At 40.4% G+C, this 17,637-nt stretch overlaps 2 protein-coding genes across 2 annotated transcripts; both read right to left on the reverse strand.

Annotated features, from left to right (window-relative positions):
• Positions 1-922: 922 nt before the first annotated feature.
• On the reverse strand, positions 923-8,645 carry LOC129778011 (phospholipase A-2-activating protein-like). The gene is made up of 3 exons (XM_055784641.1): positions 7,874-8,645; positions 6,623-7,814; positions 923-6,566 (listed from the first exon to the last, which is right to left on the reverse strand). Exons 1-3 carry the CDS (start codon positions 8,355-8,357, stop codon positions 5,852-5,854), a joined length of 2,391 nt encoding a protein of 796 aa, XP_055640616.1. The 5' UTR covers positions 8,358-8,645; the 3' UTR covers positions 923-5,851.
• A 6,499-nt stretch (positions 8,646-15,144) lies between these two features.
• On the reverse strand, positions 15,145-17,123 carry LOC129776733 (UDP-galactose transporter senju). Its single transcript, XM_055782551.1, has 4 exons — positions 16,736-17,123; positions 16,521-16,638; positions 16,273-16,459; positions 15,145-16,216 (listed from the first exon to the last, which is right to left on the reverse strand). Exons 1-4 carry the CDS (start codon positions 16,827-16,829, stop codon positions 15,425-15,427), a joined length of 1,191 nt encoding a protein of 396 aa, XP_055638526.1. The 5' UTR covers positions 16,830-17,123; the 3' UTR covers positions 15,145-15,424.
• Between the last annotated feature and the right edge of the window lie 514 nt (positions 17,124-17,637).

Here is a 17,637-nt window from a genome sequence, read left to right on the forward strand (position 1 = left end):
TAATAAGGAAAACTTCGAAGTATTCAATGTAATCCCTATTCCTGAAAATGGAAGTGTTATAAAAATAGATCACCATGTAATAGCAATTAATAATAAACATGAATTTTTTTACCCAGATGGAAATTTAATAAAGCTTAATGAAAGTCATTATGTGGTAAATCAGCCAGAATTAACCAGAGTTCCAGATTGCATAGCTGGAGCATTACTTCATGAAACGATAAAACAAAAATGCTCAACAAAGATGATGGAAGAACCATACACCATGTTAACAAAATTGAATAAGATCAACTCTATATTGTACACAACGAGCGACCCTAGCAAGATAATAATCCATTGTAATAATGTAGCCATGTCACCGCCTTATAAGAACGCGATCATAGAACTGTTCCCAGATTGTAAGATCCTAACAGAAAAAACTATTCGTTATGCCCAAATATCTGGACATAACGGGGAAGCTAGAATATTTTTTAAACCTATTCAGAAACTACCATATGTACTAGAAAAACCAAACATAAATGAAAATTTGAATACAACTATCTCGAGTAGAAATCCATATGAAAAGGTAGATATAAAGGATACAGTAATACCTGAAGACGATTTTATAAAAAAGAAACACGTATATACATTTGGAGGTACCATAACTGTTATTTCAATGATTATAATAGTAGGAATTTACGTATACATAAAATTAAAGAGAAGAAGTAATAGACAAAATAATAGAAGAAATGATGATCCGCCTTCGTTATTAGACATGATACGGCTAAATAGAGTTCAGGAAGAATCAAGAAATATTCCTATTATTTTAAACCGTGATAGTTGTCTATAATTGAGTAAATCTATGTAGTAGATTTACGGAGTCCGGAATGTTACGGACAGCTGAGGCTTATCGCGGATCGAGTTACAGATCCATAAGATAAGCAATATTTGAGATTATATTTAGAAAAGACCTCCAAGCGAGGTATAGAAACGTTTAGAAAGGACCAATGTAAGGCAATTAAAAGATGTAAGAGCTCAAGTGTTTTGTTAGGCTAGAAAACGCTTGTAGTTCGAAATTATTGCCGGTCATAAATTCAGAATGGACGAATATTTAAATAGCGTCCGGTAAACAATTTAATGCATGCATCATTTAGGATGCATTTTTATTACCCTTTTCCATCCCTAGCTGCGCTCAGCCAGATACACCAGCAGGGTGTAATAAAATAAAAGGATGTTATTTAGAGCGAAGGATGGAAAGGGGAAATCCAAGAATAAGATAGGCGCACCGACGAGGTGCTATAAACTTAAGGTATTTTCTTAGGGTAGTGCAGCCGTCTCAGACTGCACGTTACCATACGCTAGAAGAAGGGACAAGGAAGGTAGATGATCTAAACGAAACCGATATGTTATCGGTTTTCAAGAGAGAGAGAGGAGATGTTCCTCGTCAATCTTAGTTTAAGGAACCATGTATATATTGTGAAACTTTTGAATAAATTTTTTAGTATTGTAACAGAACTCACGCGAAAGCGTTAAAATTTTTCTTTCAATAGAGAAATTTTTCAGAGTGTCTCCAACGAACGTCCAGAAGATCCTCGGCGGTAAATACCAATGGTACACAAAGCTGGGCTCCGTATTACAACATTCCGTGGCTTTGGGCGTCAAGAAGAGCATCCCCCATAAGCGCAAGCAGATCAACACCGACCTACCGATAATTGCGGTCAGAATAGAATCTCCAATTCCGGTAGTTATTGTCTCCGTTTACCTACCATGTGGCAAAATCCCGGATTTGAGACGCAAACTGCTAGAGGTGCTTGAGAGCTTGGAGGATCCTAAAATCGTTCTGGGGGACTTCAACGCTCACCACCACAACTGGGGGATGCAAGCAACGGACGTAAGGGGGAACATCATCGCTGATTTTTTCGAATCGTTGGAGCTCTCGGTCCTGAATGACGGTACCGACACCTTCTGTCGAAGTTGTAGCAGTTCAGCCATCGACATTTCCGCAGCCAGTATTGATTTGGTAGGTAAACTGGGGTGGAATAAAGCAGACGACCTACACGGAAGTGACCATTATCCGATTTCAATTATCCTCAACGCACCGCCGCCTCAATCCACCCGAAGATCAAAGTGGATTTTCGACAAAGCTGACTGGGATTTCTACAGGGCTTCCTCCAGCCACCTGATCGCCCGAGACAACCCGACCTCCATGCAGAAGCTCAACGAAATCATCACCGAGGTAGCAGAATCCGCCATCCCTAAAACAAAGCCCAACCCTGGAAAGAGAGCGCTGCACTGGTGGTCTGAGGACATCAAAAAAGAAATCAAGAAACGGAGGAAGTTCCTGCGTGCGACAAAACGAATCCGGCACGATGGTCCGGAGAGAGAAACGGCAATGAACAGATACCGAGCGCAGCACATAAGGGTGAGGCGAATAGTGAGACGGGCCAAACTAGACAGCTGGACCGGCTTCCTGGAATCCATCAACGAAAGTCAGTCATCTGCGGACCTATGGAGACGTGTTAACGCGCTGAATGGGAAAAGAAGATTCCAAACCCCTATCCTGCAAGCGAATGGCACGACCTACAGCGATCCAGTCGACACCGCGAACATGCTAGGGGAATATTTCGCTGAACTGTCCTCGATTTCGGGATACGATTCCGAGTTCATCCGACAACAAAAAGCGGACACGAACTCAGTCGATCGATTCGTGGTTCCGAATGATCGGGTTGGAAAACCGTTCAACAAACCCTTCTCCGTCGAAGAACTCGTCGTCGCTCTGCGCTCCACCAAAGGGGAGTCCACTGGTCTCGATCACATCGGTTATAAGATGATCAAGCAGCTGTCCCCGTTAGGTCAAACCACTCTCCTCGACATTTTTAATGATCTCTGGTTGAAGCACGACTTCCCAGCGGAATGGAGACATAGTATTGTGATCCCCATCCCCAAAGTCGGCCAGAACAGCTGCTCCGTGAAAGGATACCGGCCAATATCCTTGACCTCCTGTACGTCCAAGACCCTAGAGAGGATGGCGAACCGACGGCTCGTCACCTACCTGACCGAAAACAAGAAGTTGGACTGCCGACAGTTTGCCTTTCGACCGGGGATGGGCACAAACACGTATTTCGCATCCCTTGGAGAGGTGGTAGCTGAGGCCAGAAAAAATCGACAGCATCTGGAGATGGTAGCCATGGATCTAGAGAAGGCGTACAACCGAACCTGGATTCCATTAGTTCTTAAAACACTGGCTGACTGGGGGGTACACGGCAACCTGCTGCACTTTGTTCAAAACTTCGCGACAAACCGGACCTTTGAGGTAAAAGTCGGGAACACCAGCTCCAGGCGCTTTCATGAAGAAACTGGTGTACCTCAAGGTTCCGTCTTAGCCGTCACCCTCTTCCTGATAGCGATGAACAGCCTGTTCCGGGTTATACCGAAGGGAGTATGCGTATTCACGTATGCGGACGACATCCTTTTGGTAGTGGTGGGGAACACGCACAGGGCACCACGCATCAAGATCCAGGCAGCTACCAATGCTATCGGTAAATGGGCTGTCGAACGAGTTTTTCGACTTTCGGCGCAAAAGAGTGGTCACATGGTGGTATGCAGTCACAAACACCAAGGTTGCAATTCGGGAGTCAAAATCTACAACGACCGCATTCCCCGCCGTAGAACGTTGAGAATCCTGGGAGTGGTGGTCGATTGCAACCTGAACTTCCAGCACCATTTCGACGAGGTGAAGAAAAGCTGTGCCACCCGGTTAAACCTCTTAAAAACCATCTCCAAACCTCACCGGAGTAACAACCGAACGATCCGTTTACGGGTGGCCAAAGCCAGCATCAATAGCCGCCTCACCTACGGTCTCGAAGTGACATGCCTGGCCAGAGATAAACTCCTAAAAACTCTATCACCGATTTACAACAATGCACTACGGATTATCTCTGGTCTGCTACCATCAACACCAGCAGCCTCGGTATGCGCCGAAATAGGAGAACCTCCGTTTGACATTTTTGTGGAGCGGCGATAGTTTCCAGAACTGCGAGCTTTCTCGCTAAAACCAGCGGAGGTAAGGAGACACACCTGACTGTTTTAACGAACGAAATCTTGCAGCAGGTGACACACTCAAACCTCCCATCGATAGCTAAACAGCTTTCGTTTGGGACTAACGACTGGAGGTTGCCGGTGGTCCAAGTGGATGATACAATCAGGAACAACTTTCGAGCTGGGGCAAGCTCTGTGGGTCTGGAGCAAACCTTTGTCGAAATTGTCTCAAGAAAATATCAAAATTATGAAATTCGCTACACGGACGGTTCCAAAGGGATACAAGGAGTTGGTTTCAGAGTAAGCGGTCATAATAACTCTCTTATTTCCAGCAAGAAGCTCGTCGACATTTGCCAGGTTTTCTCGGCCGAAGCTGCCGGAATATTTGAAGCTGCCACTATACCGTCAAGCAAATCGATCCTGATAGTTACCGACTCGGCTAGCGTCATCGATGCCGTTGGAGCGGCTATAACTAGGCACCCATGGATACAAGCTATCAGGAGGTATCTGCTGCCGGATACAGTCCTCATGTGGGTCCCCGGACATAGTGGCATAGCCGGCAATGAAGCGGCCGACCGTTTTGCTGGAATCGGTCACCTTGGACAACTTTTGACGCGCAAAGTACCGCTAGACGACATCAGACTATGGATCGCCAACACATTCAAAACTTTTTGGGTGGAAAAATGGTCCGTTGAAGCGACGTTGTTCCTCCGGAGAATCAAAGGATCCATCTCCAGATTCGAAGACGTCAAAACGATGAGAGAGCAACAAATCTTATCCAGGTTAAGAACCGGCCACTGCAACATGTCACACAACTTCAACAGAGGACCCTTTCATCCCCTTTGTGACTTGTGCGAGGTTCGCAATTCAGTCGAACACATCCTCTGTATTTGCCCAAAGTATGAGAACCTCCGGAACTCACACGGGATCAGCGGGAGCTTTCGAGATGTGCTTGGCGACGGCCCTTCACAAACTACTGCACTGCTCTGTTTTTTGAAAGATGCCGATCTGTACTTTAAAATTTGAACAAAAAACTTGTGATTAAATCGAAGATCCTTGTTCCTTCCCCTTCGCGATAAGGGGAACAAGAACAGTCGGCATCTTCGAGTGGCGCGGATTCCCCATCTGTGGCCTGGGGCCATGACAAGCGGACATCCTCGTCAAACCAGGGGAAAAAAAGCTAAAATGCGTAGAAATTCTCGTGACGAAATCTGTTGTGTTTTATTGTTAATTGCTTGTCCGTATGTGCATGTAAAATGGATAGTAAGCGCACTTTGCGGCATGGTTTCGGCCGTTTTTACTGAGACAAACCAGCCCAGGAGGCTGAAAGTCTCAAAAAAAAAGAAAAAAAAAGTGATAATTATATCAGTAACCTGATCGAACGCAAACTTTCCGAATTTAGGTTACACCGAGCCGAATAAAAAGTGGAAATCAATTCACTAGTAACAATAAACTAGAGAAATAGTAAACTACTAAAAGTTTACTGGTAAGTTGATGTCACTTACTTATCACTGTTTTGGGTAATAATAATTGACATTATATGCAGGCTAGTGTTTGAGTACGAATTGATCGAATCGTTGTAGGAGGAAAAAAGGAGAAACTATCTTTGGAAAAGTAGGTAAGTAGGAAACTAAAACGATATTGTTTTTAAGTTATGTTATATTGAAACTTAATTACATTTGCAGTTTGAGCTGCTGAAATTTGCTGCTACAAAACGGTAGTGTATTCCCTACAATCCGAACAATTTAGTCGATATAACATGCGCTTAGAGGCGAATGAACTGCAAAGTTTAAAGCCTCTTAAAAACAAAGAAAGAAGAAGATATAACATGCTCTCCTCAAGCCAATAACTCATAAAGGTAGCTAGCGCACTCATTCAACTTGGCAAATCCACTGGTTTCAGTGCTGATATTGACCAAGATTTTGTCTATCAGATCGTTATTGCTCTTCAAATGGTTAGCCACCAGAGTGCCTGGCGTCGTGGACATCAAGTTCCCCAGTGCCTGGTAGCCTCTATAGACGGCTTCATTATCCGTTGCCCAACTGAGGAACTGTGCAATAGCGTCGGAGAACACATTGCAAAAATCGAGCGACGGCTTTTCCAGCTGAGTCATCGACAGGTTCAGGTAAAGGCTTGCCAATGCCAATTGGAGATTCGCGCTACCGACCTTGATTGACGAAAGTTTATCCACGATCGGACGAATATTTTCCAGAACTACGTTCCGTCCAGCGGCATGCGGAATCATATTGGCAAAGCACCGAGCACCCATCATTTGATTGGCCTGTAGATGATTCACATGAGACAGCAGCGTACTTATGAAGTCTCCTTCGAATAGTTCCTGGCATGCTTTCGGGTTGCACACCACTAAACGCGTTATATCCATCACTGGGAAAATCTTTTCGGTAGGCCACGTAAACAAATATTTCAGCGCCGTGATACAGGTGGAATTTTGCTCCGATTCCTTCGTTATGTCACTAACGTACTGAACAATATCACTCAGAGTGTCTTCCGACATCTGGAGACTTTTGTCTTCAATTTTTCCATTAAGTTCCCTGAAAAACGAAAACGATTATCTCTTTCGGAAAAAATAAAGACATTAGGTACTAACTTCAATTTCACAAGAATCTTGCCCAGATCGGCCTTTTCTATCGTTACGAAATGTCTGTGTGGAAAATGTGAGTTGACTTTCTTCGTCTCAGTTGATCCGGTAGAATAACTTGAATCACCCGTAAAAGGATCCGCATTAGCCGCAGCTGGAACATTGCCACCATTTGATGTGCCAACATTAGGTGTTTGAGTTGTATAGCTAGAGCCTCCGGTGAATGGATCTGTATTGGCAGACACGGGTTGATAGCTTGAACCCGATCCCAGAACATACCGAGAAGCTCCAGTAAAAGGATCCGCAGTGGTCCCAGGCCGAGCCGCTGACTTTATTTGCGCATCGCCAACATTTTTTGTTATAAAATTTGCTACTTGATCGAGATAGCCCTGGGGAAGATTATGCTTGTGGATAAAGCGTTGCGCCACCAACCAAGGATCTTGGCCTCGATTATAGGGCAGCTTAAGATTTGGTGCATCATCCGAGAGATTCACGTTGAAGACAAAATCGTACTCTCGTCCTTCGTACATCTTATCTTTTTCCCCTCCTGTAGCCCCCATAACATCTCCCACGCAATCCCAATTGTCGTCATCCCACCGATAACACATTATTCTGCCATCGGAGTGACGAACAATTCGGGTTTGCCCTGTGCGACCCTTCGAGAGTAATGATTCAGGCCCAGGAATCTCATTCACATTCATATCTCCTAGCTGCTTGCTGCTCTCGTTGATCCGAACATCCACCGCCACCTTGTAGGCATCTAGTATTTCCTGAGAGGCCACTCTGTCGCTACATGTTGTAAAAACCCGAACAATTGCATCACTAGTGCCGGTCGCGATGTCTCCGTTACGTAGGGCAACCACGGACCAAACCGATTGGGCCGGAAGATGCATGGCTTCCCCTAATGCACCTTCCTTCAAACTCCACATTCGGATGGTACTGTCCTCTCCACTGGTGACAAACACATCTTCTCCCCAAAAGTCGCACCTTGAAATGCTGTAGATGTAATTTGTATGGCCGTGGAATTCTCGCATACATTCGTATGTATCGTCCCAGTATCGAATCGTTGCATCATTCGAGCAGCTTAGGAAACCACCTCTTGGCAAAGGACACAGCCCCCGCACACAGTCTTTGTGACCTAGCAGCACAACCAACTTTTCGCCTTTATCATTCCAAACAAAGATGCTTTTATCGGCAGATCCTGATTTTGAAAAATAAACGTGAATATAGTTTCCCATTCATTTCATTCACCCAATATACCTGTGATATATTTTCCCGACGGAAGTCTCGCCACAGTCCAAACGGCCGCTTCATGCCCGACCAGAGTCATGCTCGATTGGGACGAGGAAATGTCGGTCCAAATTTTCGCACTTTTGTCCCAACTCCCGGACATCAGCACATTCGGGCTGCTTCCCTTGGCCAGCGCACAAACCGTTGAAGTATGACCCTTCAGCACGATAAACGGTTCCATCGCGCTCGGATATTTGTACACACAGATGGTGGCGTCGTTGCTGGCCGTACAAATCCAATCATTTTCCTCAATTACCAACACGGCAGCCACAAAGTTAGAGTGATGGCTCAGCGTTTCGGTTTCGGAGTAACGTCCGTCGAGAGGACTCCATACCTTCGCAGTTTTATCACGAGATCCGGAGACAATGATACCTTTCCCTTCGGCTACTGCGCGAACATCCAGCTTATGACCGGTTAGCTCGCAGGAAAGCTTGAAATCGTCCATTTTCACCATTCTTCAGCTGTATTTTTTTTCGCTTGTGCAATTCAGTAATAGCGACTACGAACAGATGAGATGGCAAAATAGTGAAACAAGATGTTGGGAATTCAACTGTTATTACAGACACTAAATTCACGAATTACTTTTTCTGTAGAATGATATTCGACACAAACCGATTTTTTTTTGCAAAATACCGTCCAATCACTAGCAGAATACTTTGGCATCAAGGCGCGTAGAAGTATATCATAAGGTGGGCCAACTTGTTAAAACCATTCTTCAGCCATATTGGAAGTCTACTGTGTTTTGTTTGTAAACAAAACACAACACGCTAGTGCCGAAGCTCGCTCCTGATCAGTCTGTTTCTTTCACGCTTCAAGAAAATAATTCCCCTTCTGCTTTCTTCCGTACTGTTTTCATATACCGCTCCCCTACCCAGCATAGTGACGAAACGGCCAAGACGGGTCTATGGTACTAGGTGAGGCCGTTTCGTCACTAAGTTGGTTAGGGGAGTGGTATATGAAAACAGCACGGAAGAAAGTAGAAGGGGAATTATTTGCTTGTAGCGTGAAAGAGATAGACTGATCACGAGCGAGCTTCGGCAATAGCGTATTGTATTTTGTTTACAAACAAAACACAGTAGACTTCCAATATGGCTGAAGAGTGGTTTTAGCAAGTTGGCCCACCTTAGTATATACCAAGACGGGTCTATGGCTAAGTGGTGCGGACTCAATCCACTTCATTTTCAAGCAAATTCATGCATGTTTTCAAGCGATTTCTTGCAATAAATTCTTAGACCACCAGAGATGCCAGATTTACAAATATGTTTGTAAATTTACAGACATGTCTGTAAAACACTTTTTGTTTTTGTTGTAGACTTTTTGGATATAACAATATTTCACAGGTTTTTGAAAAATAAAAGGGCTCTATTCATCACATCAAAAATATTCGACTCACCATATGACATTTTCCACAGTTTTAATACAGAAAAGTTATTATATTTAGTTTATATCAATACACATGACGTTAGACCAGCTATTCTCAACCTGCGGCCCGGCAGTCTTTCTGGTTGGCCCATCTGGTGTGTATGAAGTTTGGAACCCGTACTTTTGCCCTGACATCATTGCAGACGAAAGAGAGGATACGGTTATTCACAATTAATGAAAAATTGCATTCTCTGCAGGTAACGAAAAATCTTGAACGAAAATTGTCTCTGATAATAATTTTTTGTTCTAGATAAGATTGTTTTGCTGAAATGCAAGGAGATTTATTGAAAAATAGTAAGGCTAGGGTCAGGACTATGTCTTCTTAGTATTAAAACAAAATCGAATAGAAATTTTCATTCTATTCTCAACAATTTACATTCGCTTTCGGGCCTGCTTATGACGAAAAATGGGTTACTGTTCGATATTGTTACCACAGACATAGTTCATGGCTAAGTGGGGATCTATAACTTGTATAGCCTTGCATGGTGGATGGAAAATATACACTGTATTTTCTTATAAGTTTCATCAACGACAAGACCGCAAACCTTGGTGGATGTCCAATATATCAACGAAGAAATACCGATTTTTATAAAAATTAACAACGCGTATGTATGTGTATGTATGTATGTGTAGATCGTTGAAACATTTAAACACACTTACAACACATAAGTTATTGAGTGGTCCGAAAAATCAATTTTTTCCACTTTTTCCCAAAAATGACAAATGAAAATTAAAAACTTTTGAATCACTGAATCGATTTAGATGATCGACATATAAAATTGAAACTAATGACTTAGCCTTTTATTAAAAAATATTTAACTTGCGAAAAAAATAATTATATTTTAGTAATTATTGATCGTAGTCGTTTTTTATTTTTTTTTTGTGACTTTGGACTAGAGGGCGCTATATTTTTATATTTTTCCTTGAAAACTGAGGATTTTTTACATAACATATCTCGATATCAGAGATGCTATTTTTTTGTTTTTTTAGATATGATGTTTCAAAGTAATCCGGTGGTTCGAAAAATCATTTTTTCCCCTTTGTCCAAAAATAACTTTCTGCAAAAAATCATAACATTTGAACTACTGAACCGGTTTTGATGATCGATGTATTAAATGGAAGCCAATAAGCAAAATTTGAAAAAATATCACACTTGCGGGACGGATATTAGTAGCATAGTTCTAGTTTAGTCACATATGAATATTGATCGAAGACTTAAAACATGTTAAATTTACAAATTTATAACTTAAAAACGATAATTATAACATCTCCGATATCGAGATATGTTAGGTAAATAATCCTCAGCTTTCCATAAAAAATATAAAAAAAATATAGCGCTCCTATCTTTAAACGAGAAAACTATGAAAAAATAACTCAATCAATAATTACAAAAACAAGAATTAAATTTTTTCGCAAAAGTAACATTTTTCCAAAGAAAAATAGCTCGTAAGCTTCAATTTGATCATGTCGGTCCAATAGTTCAAGAGTTATGTTTTTGTAGTGGGAAAAATGGGTAAAATTTGTTTTTCAAACCATCGATTAGTTTTGAAAAATCATATTTCAAAAACGAAAAAAATAGCATCTCTGATATCGAGATATTTTATGTAAAAAATTCTCACGTTTCAAGAAAAAATATAAAAAAATATAGCGCCCCCTAGTCCAAAGCCATGAAAACATTACAAAACGAGTACAATCAATAATTACGAAAATAGGATCCATGTTATCTGCAAGTTCAATATTTCTCAATTAAAGCTCATTGGCTTCAATTTGATATGTCGATCATCTAAATCGGTTAAGTGGATCGAAAGTTATAAATTTTTTAAAAAAGTCATTTTGGGAAAAAGTGGGAAAAAATGATTTTTTGGATCACCCTAAAATGGAAATGGGCACCCCAATGAAAAAATAAAAAAATACGAGTCTAATGTTTTGCGATAAAGTACAACATTACCACTTTTGACGAAGATCTGAGAACCACTATATTGGTTTGGCATGGAATGGCTGTATATATACAAAATACAATCTTACGTGCATCACGATGTACAAAGTATTAATGAATATGTGAAAATTAACGTTAAAAGACATTTCTATAGATCTGCACACTTTTACAGACTTTTCCACATTTTTAACAGACATTCACATGTTTTTACAGACTTTTTTAAAAAATCATCTGGCATCTCTTCCTTCCACTTTTTATGGAATATTTTCAAATCGCAGGAATAAACATTTACGTGACTCTGACTTCGTTTGTTTTTATTTCGTTCGGAAAAACGTTATGTCAAAGAGAGGGGACATTAAAAAGGCGTAGCTCAGTGAAAGGCTGAGATGCTCTTTCAGAGATGCAATGGTTAATTAAACAATTTACGGAAAAATGTAGTTCGTTCATTTTATTGTTTGAATTATTTTTGCCCCTGACAACAATACCTCTTTTATAGTGTTGATTATCATAAGAAAAATAACACTCCTGATCGTTGGATCTCTTTTGACATTTCAATTGGATCTTTTTTGACAGCCGTTTTGATTCAGTCCGCACTACCTAGGTCTATGGTACTAGGTGAGGCCGTTTCGTCACTAAGTTGGTTAGGGGAGCGGTATATGAAAACAGCACGGAAGAAAGTAGAAGGGGAATTATTTGCTTGTAGCGTGAAAGAGACAGACTGATCACGAGCGAGCTTCGGCAATAGCGTATTGTGTTTTGTTTACAAACAAAACACAGTAGACTTCCAAGATGGCTGAAGAGTGGTTTTAGCAAGTTGGCCCACCTTAGTATATACTTCTAGGCGCCTTGGTATATACTTCTAGGCGCCTTGGTATATACTTCTAGGCGCCTTGGAACGGCCTCACCTAGTACCATAGACCCGTCTTGTTTGGCACTAGGACAATCCGCGTTGACGGCATCGAGCTTCGTATTAAGCCATGTTCTCACTGCAGCGGGGCGTCAACGTGGCGTGTTCACTTCTCGCAACGACATTTTAATTCATTCACATTGCACCGTGCCAGCGGTGGCGTGAAAAACGTAAAAACTAAAAAAAGGGAAAAATTAAATTTATGTCACTACTACAAACAAACATATGCAAGAGAAAAGCGGAGAAGTACAAATATCGCCGACGTGAAGTGTTTTCATTTGCACGCCAAAACCACGCTCACGACACGTCAGCCTGGGGTGGCATTGCGCATTTCGAAACGAGTAACTCGTTTCGAGAAAATTCGAACTCAAATCGAATTGGTTATAATATTATGTATCTTTTTCAAGTTGATATTTTCAGCGTACTAATTTAGAGCAAAATTTGTCTCGTAGGGAAATGTTAAATTTTTGGGTTCGTAAACAAAGCTAAGTCAAAATGGTCGAAACGAACCAAAATCACTCGTTTCGAGATGCGCAATGTCGCCCCTGGTGTGAAGACATCTGTAAGAACACAGATTAACCGTTACGATTAATCGTAAGCATCCCACGCCTCGCCCAAGCCACGCTGGCACCCCGCTGCAGTGAGAACAAGGCCTTACAAAATGGGGGAGTAGGCATGACAATATGGGGTTGCAGAAGAAATGAACATACTTTTAAAATAAAAATTATGAATGAAAACTATTTTTTCCAAATCAAATTAGTACTCTATGTAAATGAATATCACTTTTGCTTGCAAGTAGGGAGAAAATATCATACAAAAATTGTGTCTAAAGATAATTTTATATTATAATGGTAAATTTTGGTGAGAATATCTGGAAATTCATAGAAAGTAGTTTAAATTAGGGTCAGAACAACGTACTTCTAATAGGTATGTAACACCAAGAAAGAAAATTTCATACAAATTTTACTAATTTAAAACTGCCTAGGGCACCTAATCTGATAGAGAAAAGTTGGCCTCATACAAACTAATGTCGTATCCAGATGTGTCGAATAGAGATGTGTTAAGTGCGATTCACATACAACATCCACGGTACGTTACGTCAGTTATTCTACCATTCAATTCTTATGGAAACATTCACATACACCGGCGGCATAACAACCCGTCAGCGACCGTTCATCGAATACGACCGGCAGGATTTGTAGAAAACAATATTTGACGGAGACGGACAGTTCGTTGGGGTTTTGTTTGGGCTTTGTGTCTCGGCTTTTGTTTTAATTTTGGTTGTATTCTTTATGCCAACTTATCCCTTAGTTCCAAATTTCGAAGTCAAAATCATTCGCAACTAGCTGAGAAAAATAGCCTATATATTATTATTGTTGAATAAGGCTCGGGACTACGGGGTTGAACCATTTAAATAATAGAATTCAATGATTTTCATCGATTTTTTATAAATTTAGTACTGGTTCTAGGCATGTTGATTCGAAAGAGGGCATTGCAATTTAAAACTGTTGTAGGTGGCGACACCATGAATAACATTAAATAAATCATTCGTTTGACACTTGACCTATTTCTTATACCTATTTCTACCAAGCCGGTCAAAATGACCGGCTTGGTAGAAATAGGTATATAACAAATGTCGGTTGTTCTAGTGTTAAATGCGATAACTATTTCTTTTTCAATACTTTCATTGCCAGTTCCAGAAGGTCCAAATTTTTTTTTCGATATGACACCAGATATCGACGTTTTATGTATTTTAAGACATTTGGCATCGAAAAAAAAACCGATTTTCCAAATTTCATGTACATTTCTTACATTTGGAAGATTTTCTAGGATCAAAAAATCATTTTTTGAGCCAATAAACAAAATGTACATGGTCGGTTTTTGAAATTCGATGATGAAATTTCTCCCATACATCCATTGCCACCCTAATAGCCCCCCTTTGGCGTCCAGTACTTCCGGCAGCGCCGAGGCGAGATTTCTGGTCAGTGCCTTCCAGATCTCCGTAATCGTCGTTTTGAGTTCCGCTTTGGATTTTTATTCTTCAGATGGTTCTTGATTTCCCACCATGGATACTCAATAGTGTTCAAGTCCGGTTATTGCGGAAGAAAAAGTACGCTGATTCGTAAAGATCTTACCAAAAAGGGTAATTTGTTTGGAGAAATTTAAGGTGTACACTCAATTTTGCGATGCTTAGAATAGAGACTGTTTTCAATTTTTTGGAATAAATCATTAGCAAAAAACTTTTCGCAGAAATTTTTCTTGCGCACATAGTTAGTTAAATGTGTATGTTATTAATATTCAACAAAAGAAGAAATGTATTCAAAATATTTTGTACCAAGTAAATGGAGAGTATCGTCAAGTAGCATGTGTATACTCAATTTTGGAATTCACTATAAATAAAACTGGCTCGCCAAATGCATCGCTAAGTGCGAAACCCGAAAAAGGAATCGTCCGATTTGAGTCGTCTTTATTTTGTTGTATTTGTCTCTGGTCATAGTTACGGTGAAAAAAATATAGAGTTTTCGAAAAACTGAGAGAAAGTTAAAAAAATCATTTTTATATGTTCTACAACGACATCGTTGTTAGTCCAATTGGATTTCGCGTTTGCGGAATTAAGCTTCGTGTTCCGTTAGTGTGAAGCGAAAACGACAAGGTGGTGGCGCAGTGAAAATAAAAATTATGAATGAAAATTTACTTTTCTGTGTCAAACATGTGTTCCTTGTAACGGTGAATCGTGTTATTTGCAAGAGATTAAAGTATCTTGAACGAGAAATGTCTGAAAATAAAGGGCCAATGAGAAGAACAATCAATAAACAGTTTTGCGTTTGAGCCCACGAACGTTTGCTTAGTAAGAAAACGTGAATGTTCGAAAGTATTCATATAAAAAAAATCAACTTTGGGCGGGACAAAGTTCGCCGGACAGCTAGTTAGATATAAAAATTATATCCATATAATTTTCAACGATGCCACGATTAGTAAGTTTCTCAGGACTTTTATTGTGGTATATACAGTAGATATACATTCTATCCTCTAAACGCAAATTTGAAAAACTACATAAATTAAGTTCCTATCGATAAAACTAATCCGAGAGCAACAATGTATCGTTTTTTCAGAGGACTCGAAATAAGACACAAAATGGTAATAACGATAGCTTGTTTCATTACATTACATTTTTGGTACCTGATCTCGTGTAGGATATTAACTAGAATACTCAACAATGAGAATAAAGTCGACCGTTCACTTCATACCGCTAATACTAGACGACCTCCTCCATCTGAAGTTCCAGGTCATCATCGTCATTGTCCATTAGAGCTCGTCGACTATCATCATCTTTCGTTTTGGCGAAGCTTCCCGAAGCGATGCTGGTTCCTGGTTTGTTGGCAAGATTGACCACCGGATTGAGTGAGTATAAATAAATCGAGTACGAAACTACAAATATTGCCAGCACGGTGTTCAAATAGATAGGAATTGAAAACAAAACGTAACACAAGACTGCGGTAAACATCAATTCTAAAGCACTGGCGAACGTTTTCAAAATCGAGTTCATGTACTTCAAGAAAAAACTGGTAATTATCCCGATCGCAGCGTTGTTGGCCATAATCACCAGTACCTCGAAACGAAGTGTTTCAGCCAAGTGGTTTCGGGTGATGACGACGGCCAGCTCCCCACGGAGCATGAGAATCAACAGGTTGCACACTATCGAATCTAAATACATGAAAACATTCTGCACGTAGATGTTGATATCGGAACCTTTGCGCTTCAACAAATACTCGTTGTATACACCAGCCAAACACGAGCAGATCGTTTGTATAAAAATTAAGACTGCGCTAAAACTGAGATCGAAGCCGGTGATGTTCTTTCCGTGAAATGTGCTTCGATCATCTGCCCCCGGATGGGAGGGTTGTTTGGCCTGTTCATTGATGGTCACTTCTATAGCGGAATCATTGAGAGATGGTAAGGAGAAGTTCCACTGTTTCAGCATACAGCCCAATGTTAGCAGACATAATGAAAACCACTGCTTTCGACTAAGAGATTTCTTGAAGATTATCTAAAAAAGATACAAAGAAATTGTTGAACATTTAGTACATTAGAAGGTTTATTCACCTGGAAAAGTATCCCAGTGATAACGACACGTAACTGCAATAGCAAATAATATGTCGTCGGATCAAACGTTGAGAGATTCACAAAGGCAAGATTATTGTACAGGCAATAGAGGAATGCAGGCACGAAGTATAACAGTAAAACACCGCTCCCCTCGAAAACTTTGGTTACCAACGATTTGAATGAATGTCTGAAAGAATTTCATGATAAAAATAACAACACTTGAGATAATATAGGCGCAAATGAAATACTCTCTGCAGTAGAGTCCAGTTGAGATAATCAGTTTGAGAACTTCCGTCAAGAGTACAACGAGTATTGTGTTGTAGCCGTAACTGTTATCAGCACGCTGTGAGGCAGTAACTAGGATTCCTGTATGAATGAGAAATGTTGAATATTCTTTAAGCACGTTTCATTAAATAATATACAATTAACAATACATTGTCTTTGAAAAAAAGTGTTGACTTGCCTTGACTGACGAAAAGCGACATGTACGTGATGAAAATGAAGCCGCTCTTCTTGCTTGGGAAAAGTTCACCCCAGTTTATCCGAGGTTTCGTCATTTTCGTCGTTAATAGGGAAATATGTTAAATCCCTTAATTCATAAAGATAATCCAACCTAAACTGATGCTCTCCTTTCCAATGAAGCTACTTGCAAGTGCCAACCTTGACGGACCGTTCGATTTTGTAGCATATTCCGCAAACGGAATGAGTCTCATATGTGAAACATTTAGTGGGATTTTCTGCATTCGTATAATTACTAGTGTCACTGATAAACAAGTGTAAATAGTTCTATGGATATCTTTTTTTTTTTTGGTTTTCAGCTGGTGTTGATTCAAGTGTTCTAGCCAGCGTATCAAAACAAATACAATAGTTGAGTTGTAAAATTCATCCACATTAACGACACCAAATTGAGTTTTTGACACAGGGATGCCAGATGTGAAATTATGTGTTCATTTTGAACATATTTGACCTCCTGAGAAGTCATTGCAAGAACAAGTCTGGAAAGACTTTTGTATTTCTCGTATCGTAAAAATTCCCAACAAAAATTAACAATGTGAACAATGAAAACTTTCTTAGAGCTGTCTCTATACCACATGGACAGTAAAAACACATTTCAGACTCCCCCCTTGCCCTCCGTGGACAAACGTGTACATTGACTATACCCCTCCCCTTGTTGTCTACGTGAACATTCCTTCTTTTTTTTACTGAAAAATCAAGGAATTAATTAAACTGTGATTATATTCTATATTAGCTCTTTTTTATTTATAATTCGTTTTGAGTCTCGGTCGAGCTGTCGTATTTCACTTCGTCAATCTTTGGTTCTTTTTCGTTGACGTTCAAACGTTCAAATTGTACCTGCCATGCGGG

Source organism: Toxorhynchites rutilus, chromosome 3 (genome assembly GCF_029784135.1).
Source record: "Toxorhynchites rutilus septentrionalis strain SRP chromosome 3, ASM2978413v1, whole genome shotgun sequence".
Lineage (NCBI taxonomy): Eukaryota > Metazoa > Arthropoda > Insecta > Diptera > Culicidae > Toxorhynchites > Toxorhynchites rutilus.

Coding starts and splice junctions, on each gene's coding strand:
- LOC129776733 (XM_055782551.1), bottom strand. CDS start 16,829: ATGACGAAACCTCGGATAAACTGGGGTGAACTTTTCCCAAGCAAGAAG. Junction 16,460..16,520: donor ACTGGACTCTACTGCAGAGA/GTATTTCATTTG, acceptor AAATTCTTTCAG/ACATTCATTCAAATCGTTGG. Junction 16,217..16,272: donor TCACTGGGATACTTTTCCAG/GTGAATAAACCT, acceptor TATCTTTTTTAG/ATAATCTTCAAGAAATCTCT.
- LOC129778011 (XM_055784641.1), bottom strand. CDS start 8,357: ATGGTGAAAATGGACGATTTCAAGCTTTCCTGCGAGCTAACCGGTCAT. Junction 7,815..7,873: donor GTCGGGAAAATATATCACAG/GTATATTGGGTG, acceptor TTTCAAAATCAG/GATCTGCCGATAAAAGCATC. Junction 6,567..6,622: donor AAGATTCTTGTGAAATTGAA/GTTAGTACCTAA, acceptor TTCGTTTTTCAG/GGAACTTAATGGAAAAATTG.